Raw genomic sequence first — 18,828 nt, forward strand, 5'->3', positions numbered from 1 at the left:
GTTATCAGACATGTTCTGCTTCCTGCCCCCTACAAGTCTTGCTGTAGCCCAAAAAGAATGCAGAAACCAGGGAGAGGAAAAGCAGCCAAAAGCCACTGCTTCCCCACCTCTGTCAGTCCCTGCACTGTGCGGAGAGACACAGAATGCAGGGGTAGTACCTTAGCTTTATCCACTCGCCCCACCTTTGAGATTTGTTACTTTCTGGGGGGGGGTGGAGGGGGGGGGGGACAAAAAAGCCAAAAAAAACCAAACCCACAACCAAAACACTCCCTGCAGCAAAAAAGTTTGAATCTTTCCTGCTATTGTGCTTTTTGAGTCCAAGTTACTCCACAACTGAGTGTCCCTGTCTCCACAGCAAGTTCAACCACCAGAATATTGTGCGGTGCATCGGGGTGAGTTTGCAGGCCCTGCCCCGCTTCATCCTGCTGGAGCTCATGGCTGGGGGAGACCTGAAATCCTTCCTGAGGGAGACACGGCCTAGACCGGTAAGGAAAGAGTAAATTGTATTTTATTCAGAGAGCTGCTGCCACAAGGCAAACACTCAGCTGTAAAAGAGCTGATCTACTCAGATACTATTTCCCAGCGTTTTAGATGGTCACAAAATTTCAGTTGCTCTGAGACCACTGTGGAGGCAGAAGCCAGGAGGAGAGGGAAGAGATGCTGCTGGGGCTATGCAGAGCTGCCTTATCCTCAGACTTTGCTAGATAACATTGAAAATACTACCCAAAGGAAGACCAACATCAAAGTCTAAAAAGTAGAAGTTAAACTCAACTCTTACCTTCCTCTCACCAGCTGGGGGCAGGCTGGGAGGAAGTGTTGAGCTAGTAATATTAAAAAAATAAATCCATTATTTAAACTGCTGATCAGATGCATTTCTGTGGATATCTGTCAGTTCAAATTTGACATAGTCAAGGAGAGAATCTGGCCTGGAGCTGTCAACTTAATAGCAAATATCTTTAGTCCAGAGTTTTAAAGATTTTCCCCACTGAAATCAGCATCAATAGGAAAAGGTAGTCAGCTAGAAATGTGGAAGAAATAAATAATGACTTCTAGAGAGAATTCAGTATTTCAGAGGAATAAAGTTTCTCTGAGTCCCTGGGTCAGAAAGTCACACAGATATTGCTGCATTTTAAGACCAGGGCCCAGCTTCATACTTTGTTTCTAAATTCGACAGAGGACAAAATGCTGCATTTTATCAGCACAAGGGAGACACAAATTCACTCTAACAGATATCAATAAGATTCTTCCTTGAGGCATCTGGAAACAGATCATCTTTTTATTTTCTCCATGCAGTGTGGTTTTCAGGTATATAAAATGGTCTGTGAGACTCAGAAGCACTGCAGTCTTGAATAGGTTGCAATAAAGTGGCTCCTTCCTGGATAACGAGGTTAAACACCCAGAAAGGAAAGTCTGAAATCTGAGTAAGCAGACTTTATAAATACAGGTTGTTTTTCTGAAGCACCTAGAGATGCTCATACAAATGGGCCAAACTTGGTGGTAGGTGAATGGGGAAGTTTGTATTTTGCAACATGGGCTCCACTCTCACCCAGTGCAGCATAAAATGGCACAGGCAAGATATGCTGCCAGGTCAGTGCTTTGTTCAAAACTGCCAGGCCAAGCTGTGCTAGATGTGTGAAGGGGACCATAAAACGGGATGGGGTTTAGCTCCTTAAATTAGAGGAGCCAGCTCAGTGATCTACAGATCTTGTGAGGAACTACTAAGAACACTAGTCCTGCACAGCAGGAACTTTTACCTACTTACAGTAAAATGAGCCAGCCGCTTCTGTAGATGAAAAGCCCTTAATCTTGACAGGATGCAGTCATGGGAGCCTTCTGATCTGAGGGGTTTTTTTCTATTTGGCCCTACCCCAGTCATGAGTTCTTCCTTGCCAGGACTTCTGTTCTTGTCAGCAGTAGCTCTGTGCAGCCCCTGTGAAAGCTGATGTCAGAAGAGGCTGATGGTTCAGTCCATTGCTTCCTTCGTATTTCTCTTTCTGCCTTCACAGTGGCTCCCCCCATTCCTCTTCTTTCCTTGTCTTTCCTGACCTGTTTGAGGTTATCTGAGACTGACCATAACAACTACCAAGCACAACGCCTTTTCCCATCAGCTTGAAGATTCTCCCTGGTTTCTGCATTTAACTTGCTCCCAGGAGTGAAGCAGACCTTGGATTGATGAGTGTTGTTTGCTCAGTCCCATGTCTTTCACACTCTGGGAAAGCTGAGCTTCAAATGCAGATGGGTAGTTGCAAGCTGGAACTGATTAGAAAAGCAGTTTCCATTCCCTCTTTAACAGCTAGATGAACGTGGACAGCCTGACTCTGTGCAGACACAGATCCACACAGTTTTGCTCCATTCTAATACCTTCTTTCCTCTTGCCTTGCCCTGCTTCTGCAACCATCCCATGTGGTGTCTGCCTGGCAAGAATGACAGGGTAATTCATTATCTGGCTGCTGGGACAGCTTCTGAGGAGCCAATGGCACCTGTGAGTGCTGAGAAATCAGCCTCTGGTGTGGTTTTGACTGCTGGCTCACAAACTATGAGGCAAGGAGGCTATGACTGATGAGAGATGAGACATGTGCAGGGCACTGTGCTCTGTGAAGTATGGGATCTGGCCCTGGAAGTGGATTTACCCTCTGCATACACTTGAGGTGTGACATAGTCTCTGTACATAAGGCCTGTGGCTCAGTGCTACTGGATGTATCTTTGCACTGCTCTTAATGAACCCTGAGCTGCTTTGTTCCTCCTATTGCTCACTCAAGGAAGACAGGCGGAAGGTAGGCATAGCAGGCAGGATGTCTAGCTTTTCAGGCCCATTAAAGGAAGGGAAAGATAAGGGACAGTGCAGAGTAAAGAGGTTTTGATGAACTTTGTTTCCAAAAGGAATTAATTGAACACACAAGCCCTATCTGACAGACTGGGTAGCAGAGGTGCATTGCTTATTCTGCACTAAGCACCACATGAATTACTGCTTTTCCCCTTGTTTTCTTTCCACTTTTGTCTTTTACAGCTAATATCTTTTACTACCTTGTCTTTCCCACCTACTTTTGCTCTCAGCCTAATTACAAAAAAGAGATTTACATGTTCAGTCTCTACCTTCATCCCCCAGTTGGTCTTTGCACTGCCTTGCCAGTGACAACAAATTCATTTGCTAGTTTGGATAGACTTAATAGAGGCATAAAAGATATTAACTTGGCACTAATTCTGAGGCTTACAGAAAAAGAAAGCACCATGCTAGAGAGACCACCAGTTGCCACTGGCCAGCTACAACCTGTGTGACTTGGAGCAAGACACATGCAGCATGCTGCCATGCACTTAGCCCCTGAAAATCAGGAAAGGGAGCAGAGGGAATGGTGAAGGAGAAAGTGAATAAAGCAAAGGGGGGACTTAAGGCATTGAAAGGGACATGAAATGGAAAACTAAAGCAACTGCAGGAGGTATCAGAACACGGGATCCAACTTAATGAGATGGAGATGCTGCCAGCACTGTCGCATGGTGTTCATCTGTGTTCTTCATGTAAACAATGCAGTTTCAGTTCAGCCAACATGTAATGATTTTTCTGGACTCTAAGCAAGAATGATCATATCTCTGTCCAACATCACTGATACAATACCAGTGATTCTTGTGAAATATGTTGATTTATGCCAGCTAGGTCCACACCATAAGGTTCAGATTCATAATTCCCCATGAGTCCATGGTTTACAGCCCTGAAGGATTTCTCTTTTCCATTTCTAATAGAGTTTCACATCTATTATAGGATTATCTCTTCCCCCTGATCTGCAGAGAGGCAACCTGGTAGATTCAGAGGTGCCTGGAATCGGAGCCTTTGCTCAGTGTGAGCATTGCAGAATTGTCCATTCTGGGAGGTTCAGTGCTGATCTTTCTCACACACAGCACAGCAATCAAAGCACAGCTCTGGCAGAGAAATTGTATATGGATAAATGATTCCCCTCCTTTGTGCTGTGCAGCCTGTTGCACAGAGCAGTGATTACACTGAACAATACACAGAATTTCATTCACCTTTGGCAAGATTCAGCCTTACCTGGGAGGTGTCACACCAGTGCTTGCAGCATGCCCACTGCCCCGAGCAGCGGAACATTGCAGCTGGCATCATCCATTCATCTGGGGAGCAAAAGCTGTAAAGTGAATCCTTTGGTGTGTCTCAAGGCTGCCCCCTTGCAAAATGAATCCCAAACCTCCATTTTTCAAACAAATTACATGGCTAAATTGTCCTTGGCTGTGCAGTCACATCTGTTTTAGGATTGTATTTAGCCAAATAAAAGGTGGAAGGAATTCATCCAAGGAGGGAAAGGAAAGCAAAAAAAAAAAGGGGGGCAAAAGGGAAAAAAACCACGCAGTTCAAATCAGCTTGTGACTTCAGCCTACTGACTGCTTTGCAGTATAGCTTGAGTCTGAAATCGATTGTAGAGTAAAGAATTGGGCTTTTTACTCAGTTTTCACTTCAGGTTTCTGACCCTTGCTCAGAAGAGCAAGGAATGGGTAGATTGAGATATTAATTTCCCCTTGGTTATGCCCTGCAAGGGAAAAAGAAGACATGTGCATTCTTTCTTACTGTAGCCATCTTGTGTAGCTGGTGAGTCACTTTAACTCACAGAGGTAAAAGATTATTCTCTCTTCCCCACAAAATGGCTGGGAAAGAACAGCTTTATGTTTGCAGAAAATAGTTATTCTGTAAAAAGGAAGTTTAAGAGGAGATGCAGTCCAGTGTTTTAAAGAATCAGTTAAGTATACATAGGCAATGAACTACTCTATGTAAATAATAAAATATCAATCACATTTTGGTTTATGGCCCTGCATTGAACAAAACAGTCTCTGTTCACACAGAAATGCAGCATTTTTCAATTATTTCACTAGTCAAGTATTGAGGCCAGGTTTTTTTCTAACATCTTCAGAGGACGTAAAGATTTTCTTTCTTGAGTTTTACCACTCAATGACCACTGTTTAACTACTGGCTGCTGCAGAGCAGAGACTTATTTCCAGTCCCAGTGTGCAGTGGTTTAGATCAGGTGGGATGGCCAGCACAGCATTGCATCCATCGGGAGACACTTCATTACAACAGATGGGTTGGAGATCCAGCAGTCCCCGTCACTGGAGAAGCTACGCTGGTCTGTGCACTGGTGTGAGAGCCCCAAGGGCAGGTGTGCCTTTTGGGGACTGGGCAGCATGGTTGGTGTCATAAGAGAGATCGAAGGAGTGTGATACGCTTGTTTGGTCCAATAACAAAGGCTGATAAACACTTAGCTATCACATGGTTGTTGTGGCATGAACACTCACTGCCACCCAGTTGTTTCTCATCACTCCTCTGGCAGCAGCACTTTCCTCCTGCCCCCAGGACTGGCCACAAGGATCACTGAATCTCGACACAGGCTTCACTGATTCACACCTCAGGGCAGCAGCTGATGGTTTGGCTTCAGGGGCTGAGAAGCACTGGTGCAAATCCTGCCCTTTCCACTAAAGCATCTGGCTCCTCCTGGCAAGGGCTGTGGACTTCATCAGAGGGGCAGGAACAAGGAGTTGGCAGCCTTAGTCTTCCATAGCCATTGGCTACACAAAACTATGTCAGTGCTCAAAGGGGCAAGATAAAACCTACACAGATGTGGAGGAGGGAAAGAGCAAATGTGACTCATGCCATTATACAAAATGTCATTCTCGTGGTTCAAGGTGACTTTAGAGAGAAGCTGGCAATAATACAAAGAAACTCAGTGAAGAACAGTTCAGGCTACAGATCTCAAAAATCGTGCTGAAAATTCAGAAGAATCTGCCATGAGAACTGGGGGAAATTCTTACAGGAGCATCCCAATGGAGCTGGAAAGTCAGATCCAGCTGATTCTGTCTATTCCGATTCTGTCTCCTGGGATCTGTATGACATTGTGTCTGCACATCCTTTCCATAGTTCATGGATATGACCTCTCTCTTGTGTGTTCTCCTAACCCCTTTGTGTATTGACATCAGAGGTACGTCACTTGCCGGAGAGCTCCCAGCGCTGTATCAGCGACGACTCACACCATGTTCCTGCTTTTAACCCATGTCCCTTCTCTTTTGGTAGAATCAGCCTTCCTCCCTTTCCATGCTGGACTTGCTCCATGTGGCCCGTGACATTGCTTGTGGGTGTCAGTACCTGGAGGAGAACCACTTCATTCACAGGTAGGTGAGCACAGCCTGGGCAGGACTTGCAGAGAGGCCAGCACGGGCTTCTACTGCCCTGCTCCTTATCTTTATGTCCTGCTGCACTCTAGTGGCTGCATACCCTTAAACAAGGGTAGACAAAATCCAAATCAGAGAAGCAATAAAGAGAGGAGCTGCTATAAATCAGGCTGGCACAGGTCTGTAGTTTTGCCAAAGATCCTGAGCCCTGTCTCAGGGCCTGCACTTGTGCAGCCTATTTGGCTACTCTGCAAATGGACACAGTCTTGTGACAGAAGTCTTTAAAGCTCTTCCTGTCATGAATTTTATTTAGTGCCTGTCTACTCATTTTGGAAGGCTTTTCTTTTCCCCCTCAAAGAACACCTGTACAAGCACAGCCAGAAGGGCAACATCTGGTGACCATTGCTCCTGCAAAACAGGGTGTTTGGCAAGCATCTAAAATCCTGCCTTATGAGGAGAGATGAGTAGAGAGGTGGCAGTTCACAGTTCTGAGAGACACCCACTGTGTGTGCCACTGTGTTATTCAGACCTCAATGTTTACTCCAGCCCAGCAGAGGTGGAGCTTGGAGCTTTACCTGCATACACAGGTTCAGGCCCACAGTTTCAGTATTCAGAGCAACACCTGCACATTGTTCTACCTGTCTCTGACAGTACAACAGCCTTTTGACAACACTTGAACAAGCACAGTAGGAACAGATGAGTGGATCATTCCCCAGACAGCTTGATGTTGGGATTAGTACATTGCTGAAATCAGCTTCACTTCTTGCACTCCTTACAGACATAAAAATAGCTCCTGGGGTGAAGGGAGGCTCACGGGAGGCCCACCCTTTCAACTGGAAGATGTTATGTGAAGTTTAAAGCAAAAATGTTAAAGAACAAAACTGTTCCTGCTGTGGGGATAGACTGGAATTGGGGACATTGCAGTTATCCATAAACACTGACTTTTCTGGCTGTTCTAGGTTCTCTGCAGCTCATGAAAGTAGGTACTATTTTTTGTTTTCTTTTTGACTTGCAAAACTGTCAAATGATTAAGTGGTTCTTCTCTTTCTGTTTCTTTTCTTCCCCTTCCTTTTAGGGATATTGCTGCGAGGAACTGCCTCCTTACCTGTCGAGGGCCTGGGAGAGTGGCTAAGATTGGAGACTTTGGAATGGCCCGGGATATATACAGGTAGCAGAGCCAAGCCCAGGGTACCTGCAAGTGGAAGGTCACTGAAATGAGGGAGGAGCAGTGTTTGTGCAGGCTCTTGTGCTGCTCTGTGTAACCCTAGTGAGGTGAGAGGAGAGATTCCACCCTGGTGAATCCCAGCTGGTGCCTTTCTGGTGTTTGCCTTGAACTGTTCTGGAGACTTTTCCCACTCCTGACATCTCTCTCCTGGGCAGCGAAGTCTAATGGTCATGGAAGGTGCTTTTCTTCCCTCTTAGACTCTGTCCTCAGTTTCCTTTCTTTTTGTTCTCCACACTGAATGGCATTAATGTGCCCTTTTGTTTTGTGATCCCAAATGATTCTGAGTTTAATCTCTCTCCTTGATGCTACCCCTGCACCTTTGGTTTGGTATCATCAGTAAATCTCCTCAATTTACTGCAGCTAAAGGAGGAAGGTGAAGAAGAAGGTCAGGAAAATGTAATCACCCAAACTAGAATTCAGCCAGGGCATGGGGTTAACTACCTCTGCTCTTGCAAGAAGTGCCAGAAAATCTTTAATGACCATAAGCAGTCAGAGCTGCAGTTTGATGTCTCATCTTCCATAGAGCACCTCTAGAAGTGCAGCTCTATATCCTGCTGTGCTGAGGAATTGATTTGCCCTGACTCGGAAGAAGGAATGCCTTGTGCTCAGTCACCCGCACTGCTTATTCCAGTGCCTTGCCTTCTTTTTTTCCTGCTTGGGGATTCTCCTGTGCAATCACTAAGCTGGGCTTGGCTCTGCTTAGCTTGAGATCTGACAGTATCACAGCCTGAGGTGATGCAAACAGAGTGCTATCTTCAAAAACCCAAGCGTGTCAGAGCTGCTTGGGTTTTTTACCTCCACAAAGAGCCCCCATGCTGCCCCACTGTCAGATGGGGCTCTGCTGGGAGAAAGGAGCATCTGTCACCCTCACACAATCAGCAGAACGAACTGCCAAGATGAACACTTTAGTGCTGAGCTTTCAAAGGTGCCTTTGAAGTCGGCATTTGTTTCTTTGTCCAGGAGTATCCTTTGGATGCTCAGGCTGTGCGGTTATGATCAGTGGTACCAGCTTGCATGAGCAGCCTCCTGCAACTGCCAGAACAGGATTTGGGGCTTGCAGGTTTTATTTTAAATGACAGTGACTCTAAAGGGCTGTTGTAATTCCTGTCTCAGGAACATTTTTGTGCTACTCTCCCAGCTCTAATGGCATCCTCCTCAACAAGCTCCTTGTTACTACAAAGGGGTTTGGATTTTACTCGCAGTGCTTTAGACTGGGTATATATGGGATAGGTTTGGTTTATTTTTGGTGGGGCTGCTCAAGATGACCATGTGTGAGATGAGGTGAGGAGGTCTTGCTGTGGTTGAAAAGGGCAGGAGAAGGCTCTGCCAGCAGCAGTTACTGTGTTAGTAATTCCCTATCAGGATAACTAGTTCACCAGATCAAGCCTGAAGTGATGTAGATTAAGCAGCACTTCCATGGTTTGCTCCTTTCCACTACTTTTATGAGAAGAAACAGGCCATTTCAGCACTTAGATTGTTCCGCCTAAATTAGTCTCTCCTGTGGCTCATAATTTCAATATTTGTAATTATAAAAATCCCATATTAATGGCATTTTCTGAATTCTTGGCTGAATCTTTTGTTTTGTTTGTTCTTTGCAGAGCCAGCTACTATCGTAAGGGTGGGTGTGCAATGTTGCCTGTCAAATGGATGCCTCCTGAGGCTTTCATGGAAGGGATATTTACATCAAAAACAGACACATGGTGAGCTTCCTTTCCTCCTCTGTCCAGTCTGTCTGTGTTGTAACCCCTTTTGTAAACTGTGAATATTTTGTAAAAAACACACGTTCTCTTTCACTTCTCACATACTCAAAAGACAAGCTGGGTCTTTCAGAGCCAGTGGTGGTAGAGGAGATGAGGGAACAGAAAGGTCAGACCTGTGCAGAGGTGGGTGCTGCAGGATAAGTGAGCAGGCAGGGAAAGGAGACCAAAGCAGATGCAGGTGCTGCTCCAGGGAGGAAAGCATTGGTCCCACACTGAGGAAAGCAGCACGGGAGGCTGCAGGCAGGATCCATCCTGCCAGTCAGGGAGAAGGGTGTCGTACACGGTGGGTTTTGCCTTTCTCCTGGCCTACAGCAGCACTGGGAGCTCCTGAGTGGCCAGAGGTGGGGAGGAAAATCAGGTGAGCAGGAGGCAAGAGCTCAGGGCATGTGTGGAGGGGAAGGGGCTGGTGGCCAGGACACAGCTCGTGAGCAAGCCCCAGCAGAGGGGTGAGGTCCACACTCGTACAGCTGAGCTCTGCCTGTCTCAGCACCAAGCAGAGGAGTTTCCCACTGCTGCACATCTCTCCCTACAGTTTTAACCAATGAGGTTGTGGTTTCCAAGCCACTGACCAGGCGAATGCTTTGGAGGGGGTCCTGTCCCAGCCACTGTCCCCAGGGCTTTGCAGGCCACAGCACCCAGGCCCAGAGCTGTGTTTGCTAGGGAGTGTTTTTATTGTATGCTGAGTGACAGGTGGGGCCTGTGGGCCTCAGAGCATCAGTGGGGGTTCACTAGCATGTTACTTCATGCAAGATAGCTATTCCAGAGGAAAAGTTTGCCATAAGTCCTGTCAGTGGTCAGTGTTCTCAGAAAAGGATAACCTGACTTTCACTTTTGTTACCTCTAGCTGAGCAGTGCTGAGTACAAGGGCAAAACAACCATATTTATCACCTACATGATAGGCTTCACTCACTTAACAGTCAGCTACTGGTATTTGTTAATGGTTTTAAAGTTCATTGTTACAAGTGTGCAGCTTATTTATGTCTGAATCCTACAGCAGGATTTCCACCAGCTGCCTGATCAAAGGTTACAAAGTGCAGTGCTGATGGTACTGAACCTAAAGGCATTGCCCACTGGTGATGGTCATTCCAGTATCCCTCACTTTATTTTCCTTTCCTTCTGTACTCAGGTCCTTTGGCGTATTGCTGTGGGAGATATTCTCTTTGGGATACATGCCCTACCCCAGCAAAAGCAACCAGGAGGTTCTGGAGTTTGTCACCAATGGAGGAAGGATGGATCCACCTAAAAACTGCCCTGGCCCTGTGTATGAGACTTTAACTTTGATATATTCATGCAACTAAGTTTCCGTTTCAAATGCTTTTTCTCTAGTCAAAAGTTAATGACTTTTAAGATTAACCTAATCATGGTTAATTGGCCTTATTAAACTTTAGTGCCAGTGATTTCTGTAATATTTGTTTTTTCTGTTGTTTTGAAAAATAATTCAGGGCCCATTTGAGAAGTCCTGGCCACTGCTTGTTTGGTCAAAGATGACACAGTATTTCTGTGTCTTAGGTTAGCTGTGAAACTTCAATGCATCAGACTGTTCACAGGTAGGGAAAACCAGGCTCCTTTATCTGTAGCCCTGCCTACCTTCAGTGTATTATCCAAGGGATTTCAGGTGGATGAGTTATTTCTCTGAAAGGCTGTGGATTTCACCCCACTGGTAGTCACATTTCAGTGGTTAGCACTGCATCAGTTGTCCAGCTCGAGGGAAGGCAGAGAACTCTCATTTGTTAGAAGCAAGAGTGGGGATGAATGTTTTTGATTCCTAAGCTGCCATGAGTAGTTGTCACATCCCACGGGATCTGCTGTTCATGAACACCTCCTGTTCTGCCCTTCCAGCTACCGCATTATGACCCAGTGTTGGCAGCACCAGCCTGAAGACCGGCCCAACTTCGCCATAATCCTGGAGAGGATTGAGTACTGCACTCAGGTATCTGTGTCATTCACCTCGGGTGAGAGGGGTGGAGAGGGTTCTTCTTGAGGAGCTGTGTGGACAAGCCAGGGCATGAGATGAAGAGGCAGCACTGCTGTGCTGCAGTCAGCAGTCCAGGGAGACTGATGACAGCCTGGGCCCTTGGCTGGGGTATTTACCTCAGGTGCCTGATCCCTCTTGTTTTTCGCTGCTGAAAGGCACAGGCTAACACAGGCTTACACAGCTTTACAAAGAGCACACCTGTAGCTCTGCTTCTGCTTATAAAGGCACAGATTCCAACAAGCAAAAGAGCAAAGACAGACCTGCACTGCTTTCATGTGCCTCATCCCAGCCACTCCATCCCAGTGTTTACCCTTAAGGCACACTCAGCATTGAACAGAAATGATCCCAGCTCAGAGCACCCTTTGCAGGTGGTTTCAGCAGTTGTTGGCAGTTTTTTGAATCTGACAGCACTGGAGAAGGCAGGTGGAGAAGGCCAGGCTAAAGGAGTGGTGATGCTTAGACTGAGCAACAGGGAAAAGATGTGGCTGTCTTTCCAAGCCAAAATCTGATTTACTTATTTTTTACCACCAGTTTAGCTTGTGAGGAGTAGAGCAGTTTGGAAATTGTTCTCCTGCCTGCATCAGTCAGACTCCTTGTATGACCTCACTGTGGTCCACCTCAGTCAGTTTGCTTTCCCTTGTTGTTTGGGAAGCTTGAAGTATTTTTTTACGTGTGTTTGGATCCTGGGATTGGGAGGCATTTTATTCTGCTATCTGTAGCTTGCCATGGCATATAGCAATAAGTAAAGGTTGCCAGGATCACTGCATTTTCTCACAGTTTGATTTTCAAAACTGCTTAAGTAGCTCAGAACCGCAGTCCCTATGGATTCAGGCTTCAAGGGGTCTGCCAGTATTGTCTTCTCTCTGCTTTCCCATTCCTCCCTTGTTGTGTGGAGGCAATACTTTCATGGCAATACTTTTGATTTTCTCAATATTATCTGAGAGTGTTATGAACTCTGAGATTATATAGATTCCAAAAACCATTCCCACAGGAAATTTCACTGGACATAAAAAATGCTTTTCATTGGTTTTGTGCCTCTGCTTTTCTATGGTAAGTTTAAGGGGTACTTTTTCTTAAAGAGCTGGATTTTAAGGATATCCCTTTGCATCTCACACATAACTGCACTTTGTCTGTATCCCTTCCTCATGGAATGTGGTCTCTGGGTGGTGGGATGTGTTGAGATCATAGCATGACAGCTGCTAGATGTGTCCTTCAATGTGTGATGGCTGCAGACTTTGAGAAACTCCTGTTGTTCCTCCGGCAGGATCCCGACGTCATCAACACCGCCTTGCCAGTAGAATACGGCCCATCAGCTGAGGAGGAGGAGAAGGTGGCGATGCGCCCCGACGATCCAGAAGGAATTCCTCCTCTCTTGGTCTCAACACACCAAGACAGAAAGGATGATAAGCAAACCCTGCCATCTCCACCACCACTGCCGTCAGCCATCACTGCTGGAAAATCTCTAGGGAAAGTGGGAGCCTTGGAACAGTCAGGGCCGAGGAAGGTGCAGTCAGCCACAGGGGGGGGACACATCAACATGGCCTACGCCCAGTCCAATCCCCCTTCCGAGCTGCACAAAAGCCGGGGCTCCAGAAACAAGCCCACCAACCTGTGGAATCCAACCTACGGTTCCTGGTTTGCGGAGAAGCAGGCCAGCAAAAACAGTTCTCTGCTGGAGAAGGAGAGGCCCGAGAGGGAGAATTTGGGACAGGAAGGAAACTGTACTGTGGGGCCCAACATTGTGACTGGCAGGCTGCCAGGCTCCTCCCTGCTCTTAGAGCCATCTTCCCTAACTGCAAGTGTTAAAGAAGTGCCTCTCTTTAGGCTCCGCCACTTCCCCTGTGGGAATGTCAACTATGGATACCAACAGCAGGGCTTACCCTTGGAAAACTCCACACCACCTTGCGCTAGCAGTTACAAGGACCCCATCCTTAGAAACAAGAGCCACATAACCCAGCAGGGGCCCTGAGAGCCCTCGACCCTCTCTTGACTTTTCCCCCTGTGGCCCCTGAGCCTTGAAGAGATGTCCTGATACCCAACACACCACGAGCAAGGGATCTGACAGCATCACCTCCTGTTTTGTGCAAACTTGCTCCAAAAGTGCCACCCTTGACACTGTAACTTCTACTGTAACTTCTACTAACCTGAGAGGCTTCAAACCACCGGAGCCCCTGCAGAGTCAAAGAAACAAGGGGGAGGGAGGATGCAGGGAACTGTTGTTAACTGCAAGGCCCAGCTGCTGTTGCATCAACTCATCCGCATGGTTGTCGTCATGCCCCTCCTGTGAGCTTTTCCCGGTTGTGCGTCCTCTGCTCCCGTGTCAAGCCGCGGCTCACTGCCATGAGTGTTTCATGTCTGGGCTTTTCCGTGCCAAATTTGTCATTGCTGTGGAAGACTTGGAGGTCTCCTGCTGCTGGCAGAGCTTGTAGTGGGTTTGGGAAGAGCATCCTCTATCCAAACCGAAAAAAATACGACAGCGCTGGATGGTGATGCGATGGCACATTCTCAAGTCTTGTTCCAGCTACAGTCCAGTCTTCGAAGGTCCTTAAATGCACAGTGTTATAGGGGTGCTGGCAGGGCAATGGAAAGACCCTGGTCACACTGCATCACTTGTAGGGGAGAGGAGAGGAAGCAGAGGATGGGTGTAGATGCTATGAGGCATTCAGGGGGCAGGCATTCTTTGGCTGGGGTTTTCTTTTGGTTTATTTTTGTTTACCTACGCTTAAGCACCAGAACCAAGTAAAGCCCTTTAAAATTCCTTGTGTCCTACAAAAGTAGGAATGCCCTTCATCAGGAACTTGTGAGTGCCAAGTGGAATCAAGGTGAAGCTTTAAAGGACCATGGTCATGAGAGAGACATTCACCATGCCCTGAAAATGGACAGCCACCTGCATACCTTGAAGGTTTGAAATAGCCTTTGACATACCCTATACGAACAACATCATAAAGGCAGAAGACTACGTCGTGCCACCATCTGGAAGCCAGATACTGTCTGTATTTGAAGGGTTTAGAGCCCTTGTTCCTTCAGCAAAATACATGTATGATAGTGGTTTAAGGACAAACACTCCATTGACTCACTTTGTACACCCCGTGCATGAAAAATATTCCAGTTAAGTGTATTGTCAAAACATAGATGTAGGAAATAATTCATGTGTAAAGATGTGCATTAGTAACTTCAGCTTAGGGTTGGGAGGAGCTGTTTTTAGCATGAACGCTATCCAAAAAGGGGTGCTTATTTCCATAGAAATGGGAGTAGTGGAGCATCAGCAAAGGAGTGGGAAGGTGTTCTTCAGTCTGAGACTCTTTGTTTCAGTGAAGTGACCCTGAGTCTGGCCCTGGATCCAAACGCTGAGGTAAGCTTCCAGTCTTGATAAGGGAGCAGACCAGAATCCCTGTATGCATACTCATAAACTTTGGGATGTGCAGATTGAAATCGGAGGGCTTGCCTTGGGCCTCGCCCCTTGTAAAAAATACACTGCAGGGGGAGCAGGAGTGTGCTCTCCTAATCTGCCTTTTTGGTGTCTCTGATACACAGAATTAAATCCTTTTTTTAGACCAAATCCAAAAGCAGATGTGGTGGCTGGGTAACAGGCTGTGCTCGTGTGTGGGGAAGCTGGGTCAGGGGCTGCTCTGAATTTCATGTTCATCTGCTAGAGATCCATCCCACTGCTGCTCCATGGGTTAGGGGAGATAACAAGGGTTACACCTACAGGCTTCTTTAGGTTGAGCTAAGAGGGTATCTGTCATCTCCAAGGTTATTAGGCTCGCAGCTCTTGCTGTGAAATAGCCACTGGGGAGGAATTCTGTCTGGCTTAGGACTGTGTTAGTGTCACACCAGTCTCTCTCTCTCTAGCTCAGTAAACTCAGTGGGGTAGTTTCTCAGGAAAGCTGATTAATTCAGGAGGCAAGCACTATCTGAACAATTTATTACACTAGTACATTATTCACATATAATAGCAATTTTCATTTAAGTATTCCAGCTTTCTCATTTGCAGAAGAGCTGAAGCTCCTCATTGTTTTCTTCAGCTTTTCTTTGCAAAGGAGCACACTGAGTTTTTGCTGCCTTACAAAGTTACTGAGGGCAGAAGCTGACCTGTTTACTGATGAGTGTTTTCAAAAGAATGCACAAGAACAAAAAGTTGCTAAGTTAATGATCTTTGACTAGCTGAAATTAATTCTTGGATCTGGGGCAGCAGCTTCAATGCTGCACAAATGCAGATAAGCTGCCAGGTTATGATGTTAAAGGTGGCATTTCTAAAGAAACTTAAAAACCACGAGCAGCAAGGGATGATTTTAAGTCTGTAGGTGTGAAAGGCAGGCTCTCCCTGCCATGTTGAGAGTGTGGTTACTGCTCTGGGCTTGTGCCATGCAGTTATTTTATCACAGAATTTCTACTAAAATACTCTTACAGAATGGGAGTTGTAAAAAAATGAAGGAGCTAACACATTCCTGCTTCTTACCTATGGAATATATCGAGATAATTCTGATCAGGGGAAATGGTGAATTACTGCTGAAATTCTCCAGTCTGCTGAGTACAGTGCATTAGACAAATACTGTTCAGCACTGGCAATTGCTTTTAAGTAAGCTTCCCTCTTGTGTCTCCAGTGCAAAATGCTTTGCTGTGGGTTCTTTAGTGGTTTGGATTTTTTGGTTGGTTGGGTTTTGGGGTTTGTTCATATTGTTTTGGTTTTGTTTAATCTCTCCCTCTTAACTCTTTGAATTCAGATATACATTTTGGGCTTATTTTTAATGTTAAAACTACACCATCTCAGAGTTCTTCCACAGCAAGCATTTAGTTTGGTACCCCTGTGTGCTGTCCAAGCACAGTACCCCAGGTTGCAAAAATTGTTCTGTAAATACTGGTGCTAATCAAATCTTCTCACTTAGAAAAAGGGCTGGAGCATTTACCTGTCCTCTTTCTAAGGAAATGAAGACTACCATTAATTGCTTGGACCAAAGGGTGCTCTGTTACTTGTGTGCAGGCTGCAGTTGCCATGAGCATTCTGTCCAGTCATGCCAGAAACTTTTAATTTCTGTGTCTGGGATGATTCACCTGTTTAGTACTCAGAGCTACAGGGACCAGAAAGGATTTAAGTCACCATGGGTTCACCAGACCAAAGCACTCTGTAAATCCCAAATTCCTTTATCAAACCCCTCCATGCTAGGAGAAAAATCCAAGTTATTTTAACCCTCTTACCCATTTTTGTCTATGATTTATTTTTTAAATTATAGTTTATTGACACACCGTGTGTTTTTTAAGGAACTTGTTTTTAAGACTGTTAATCTTTTGTGTTGGTAATAACGATGTTCTGATTTATGTCTTCCTCATTCTGCAGTGGAAAAGCAGGAAACAGTATGATCTACAGGATGTAAAGCACAACTGGGAAAAACCCTGTGCCACCCCTCTTATGCTGTGAAAATGGCTTATTTCCATGTGGATGTTACCTGGTTTCCTATAGAAGATAAGTAGTTTCTGATTCCATGAGCTGCTGGAGGTAAACTAGGTTCGGATGCCTGTCTGCCGTTCCAGTTGTCCCTTTTTGCCACTGAACCATGTGCCTGGGAATGAAGCGAGGCAGGAGCGTGGGTGGTTCTGCTTCCCCGAGCCGCAGTGAGGGAGCGGGGTGGGAGAGGAGCCTGGCCACAGCGGGAGGAGGTGCAGGGAGCACGGGTGGGAAGCCGCAGGGCCGCCTTGCTGTGGGAGCGTGGGTGCTGCGGGCGCCCTGGCCGGGTGCTGCGGGAGCAGCCGCGGCACCAGAGGCAGGGCTGGCACGGGCAAGGACGGCCCCGCTCCGCATGTCCGCTCCCGGTACTGCGGGATGAGAACCTGGACGTGGGAATAGCATCAAACAGCCTTCCACAGCAGCAAAGACATCGCCCTTTGTCTGTCCCACACTTAAAGCCATCACAGGGAAACGTCCCACGCGTCCCCATCTGGCTTCTTTTAGTACCGAGCTTCATTATAGGAGTGTCAGTCTCATGTACAGCCGTTTATGCAACATTGTTTATAAAGGAAGGGCCTGTGCACTTCAGGGATACTATGACGAAAAACACTAATATATGGTCATTGAGTATTTTGTATTGAATAGTGTATTTGTATTGTAAACAAGTGTAGTGAACCACAAGGCATGAAGACAAATAAAGTGACAGTAGCTGGCTTTCTCCGTGTTGGGCTGTGCAATGATTGGATCAACATCCGAGGGAGGTCTCTGGACATCCATTTTTACTTGCAGAAGTATTAAGGTGATGAACACCCAAAGGAGCAGATCTGGTGGTACCCTGAACCACCCTTTGGGCTCTCAGCAGCTGTTCCAGACGTCTTTGCATTGCAAATGTCATACACCAAGATTTTTACAGGGAAAGGTGCCATTCCTTCTGTCACAAACCACCAAGGCTGGCTTTTACCCACAGCAAACTGGCTGGTATAAAAAGAGAACAAAGGATAGGGTTGAAGAGAGCATTTGGATGTTTTCCCTAAATGCCTATATCTAAGACAACCTTTGAGTCTGCACTGTGGATAGGTCTACCTATAAGCTGTATTTTAATACAGTGGAGTAACAGTATTGAATCTTGTGACAGTTCTAGGAAGAATCAGCTCCTGCCCTGAAACACTCACTTTTTATCCCTCCCTGTATCAATCCTATGGCCCAGGTAGCTCCATTCTCAAGAAATGGTCCTTGAAATTAGGACTGACTTACTATAAACTTTCTCCTTCATGTACTCATTCTACTGCAGGATAGTGCTGTGGTTTGGTTAACAAGACTTTTCCCAGAAGCACCTCTCCCTTCCCTCTATTTCATCCACTCTTTGGTTCCTTCCTCCTCTTAACTTAAAAAGGAGCTCTCCTATGCTCTTCCAGGAGCAGGGCTGGTCAGCAGCCAGCCACCACAGCCTGGTTCGGATCTGGCACTGACTGGCAATCTCTGCTCTAATTCCCCTTTCTTCTAGAGTTGTCTGTCTGCAGCGAGGCAGGGAAAAGGATGCAGGTGTTTCAGTTGCCACCTGGTCCTTGACAAGGCTTCTGCAAACTCTGAGCTCTGAAAAAGCCATGACAGAAATGCTGGATTTGCCACCTCTCACAGGTAACAGAGCTAACTTGTCAGAGGAACCAGGCTATGTCTTGCAGGTCTGCAGAGCCAAGCGTGGATCTGTGTGCCTCAGATGTTGCTGACCAGCAGCACTCTCAAAGCACAGGCTCCCTGCCCAGAAAACCACTGACCATCTGCAAAACAGTCACTGAGTCCAGTTGAGCTGAACTTCTAGAAATTAATTCCCCATCCTCAGACACCTCAGGAAAGTTGTCATCCTCCTGTGACATGCACCTGTGGTCTCTCCAGCCAGTGTTCAAGAAAAATTGAAAGATTTAATTGCTAAGAGCACTGAGGAAGGCCATTTTCTTTAACTGGACCTGAGACATGCTATGGGACAAGGACTGGCCTCAGAGTCTGCACAGGCAGCACAGTATTGCTGGGGACTATCTGTTTATTTATTTATAAACTACAGATAATATTTTATTTATGTAGTTTATCAGGACTTTGAGATCATTTGGCTTTTTTTCTAACCAGTCAGGGGCTGTGACAGTACAGTCCTCTGCACAGCACCTAATTTCAAACTTCACTGCCACTTATTTTCAGAATTTTTTTGACACAGTGTCCTCCTGCAAGAGTTGGAGTTAAGGATTATGGCAACTTACCTTGGATTTAGGCA

The 18,828-nt window shown here is 46.2% G+C and overlaps 1 protein-coding gene across 3 annotated transcripts in view; it reads left to right on the forward strand.

Annotated features, from left to right (window-relative positions):
• Window positions 1-17,279, forward strand: part of ALK (ALK receptor tyrosine kinase) — a 313,097-nt gene extending 295,818 nt beyond the window's left edge. For all 3 annotated transcript variants that reach the window (XM_039569696.1, XM_039569697.1, XM_039569698.1), the window contains 8 exons: window positions 356-485; window positions 6,065-6,162; window positions 7,238-7,330; window positions 8,986-9,087; window positions 10,274-10,408; window positions 10,987-11,077; window positions 12,387-14,474; window positions 16,458-17,279. In XM_039569696.1, the coding sequence (XP_039425630.1) occupies window positions 356-485; window positions 6,065-6,162; window positions 7,238-7,330; window positions 8,986-9,087; window positions 10,274-10,408; window positions 10,987-11,077; window positions 12,387-13,091 (1,354 nt within the window). In that variant the 3' untranslated portion in view covers window positions 13,092-14,474; window positions 16,458-17,279. The remainder of the gene's footprint in view (window positions 1-355; window positions 486-6,064; window positions 6,163-7,237; window positions 7,331-8,985; window positions 9,088-10,273; window positions 10,409-10,986; window positions 11,078-12,386; window positions 14,475-16,457) is intronic.
• The last annotated feature ends 1,549 nt before the right edge of the window (window positions 17,280-18,828 follow it).

This window comes from Corvus cornix, chromosome 3, assembly GCF_000738735.6.
Source record: "Corvus cornix cornix isolate S_Up_H32 chromosome 3, ASM73873v5, whole genome shotgun sequence".
NCBI classification, from domain to species: domain Eukaryota; kingdom Metazoa; phylum Chordata; class Aves; order Passeriformes; family Corvidae; genus Corvus; species Corvus cornix.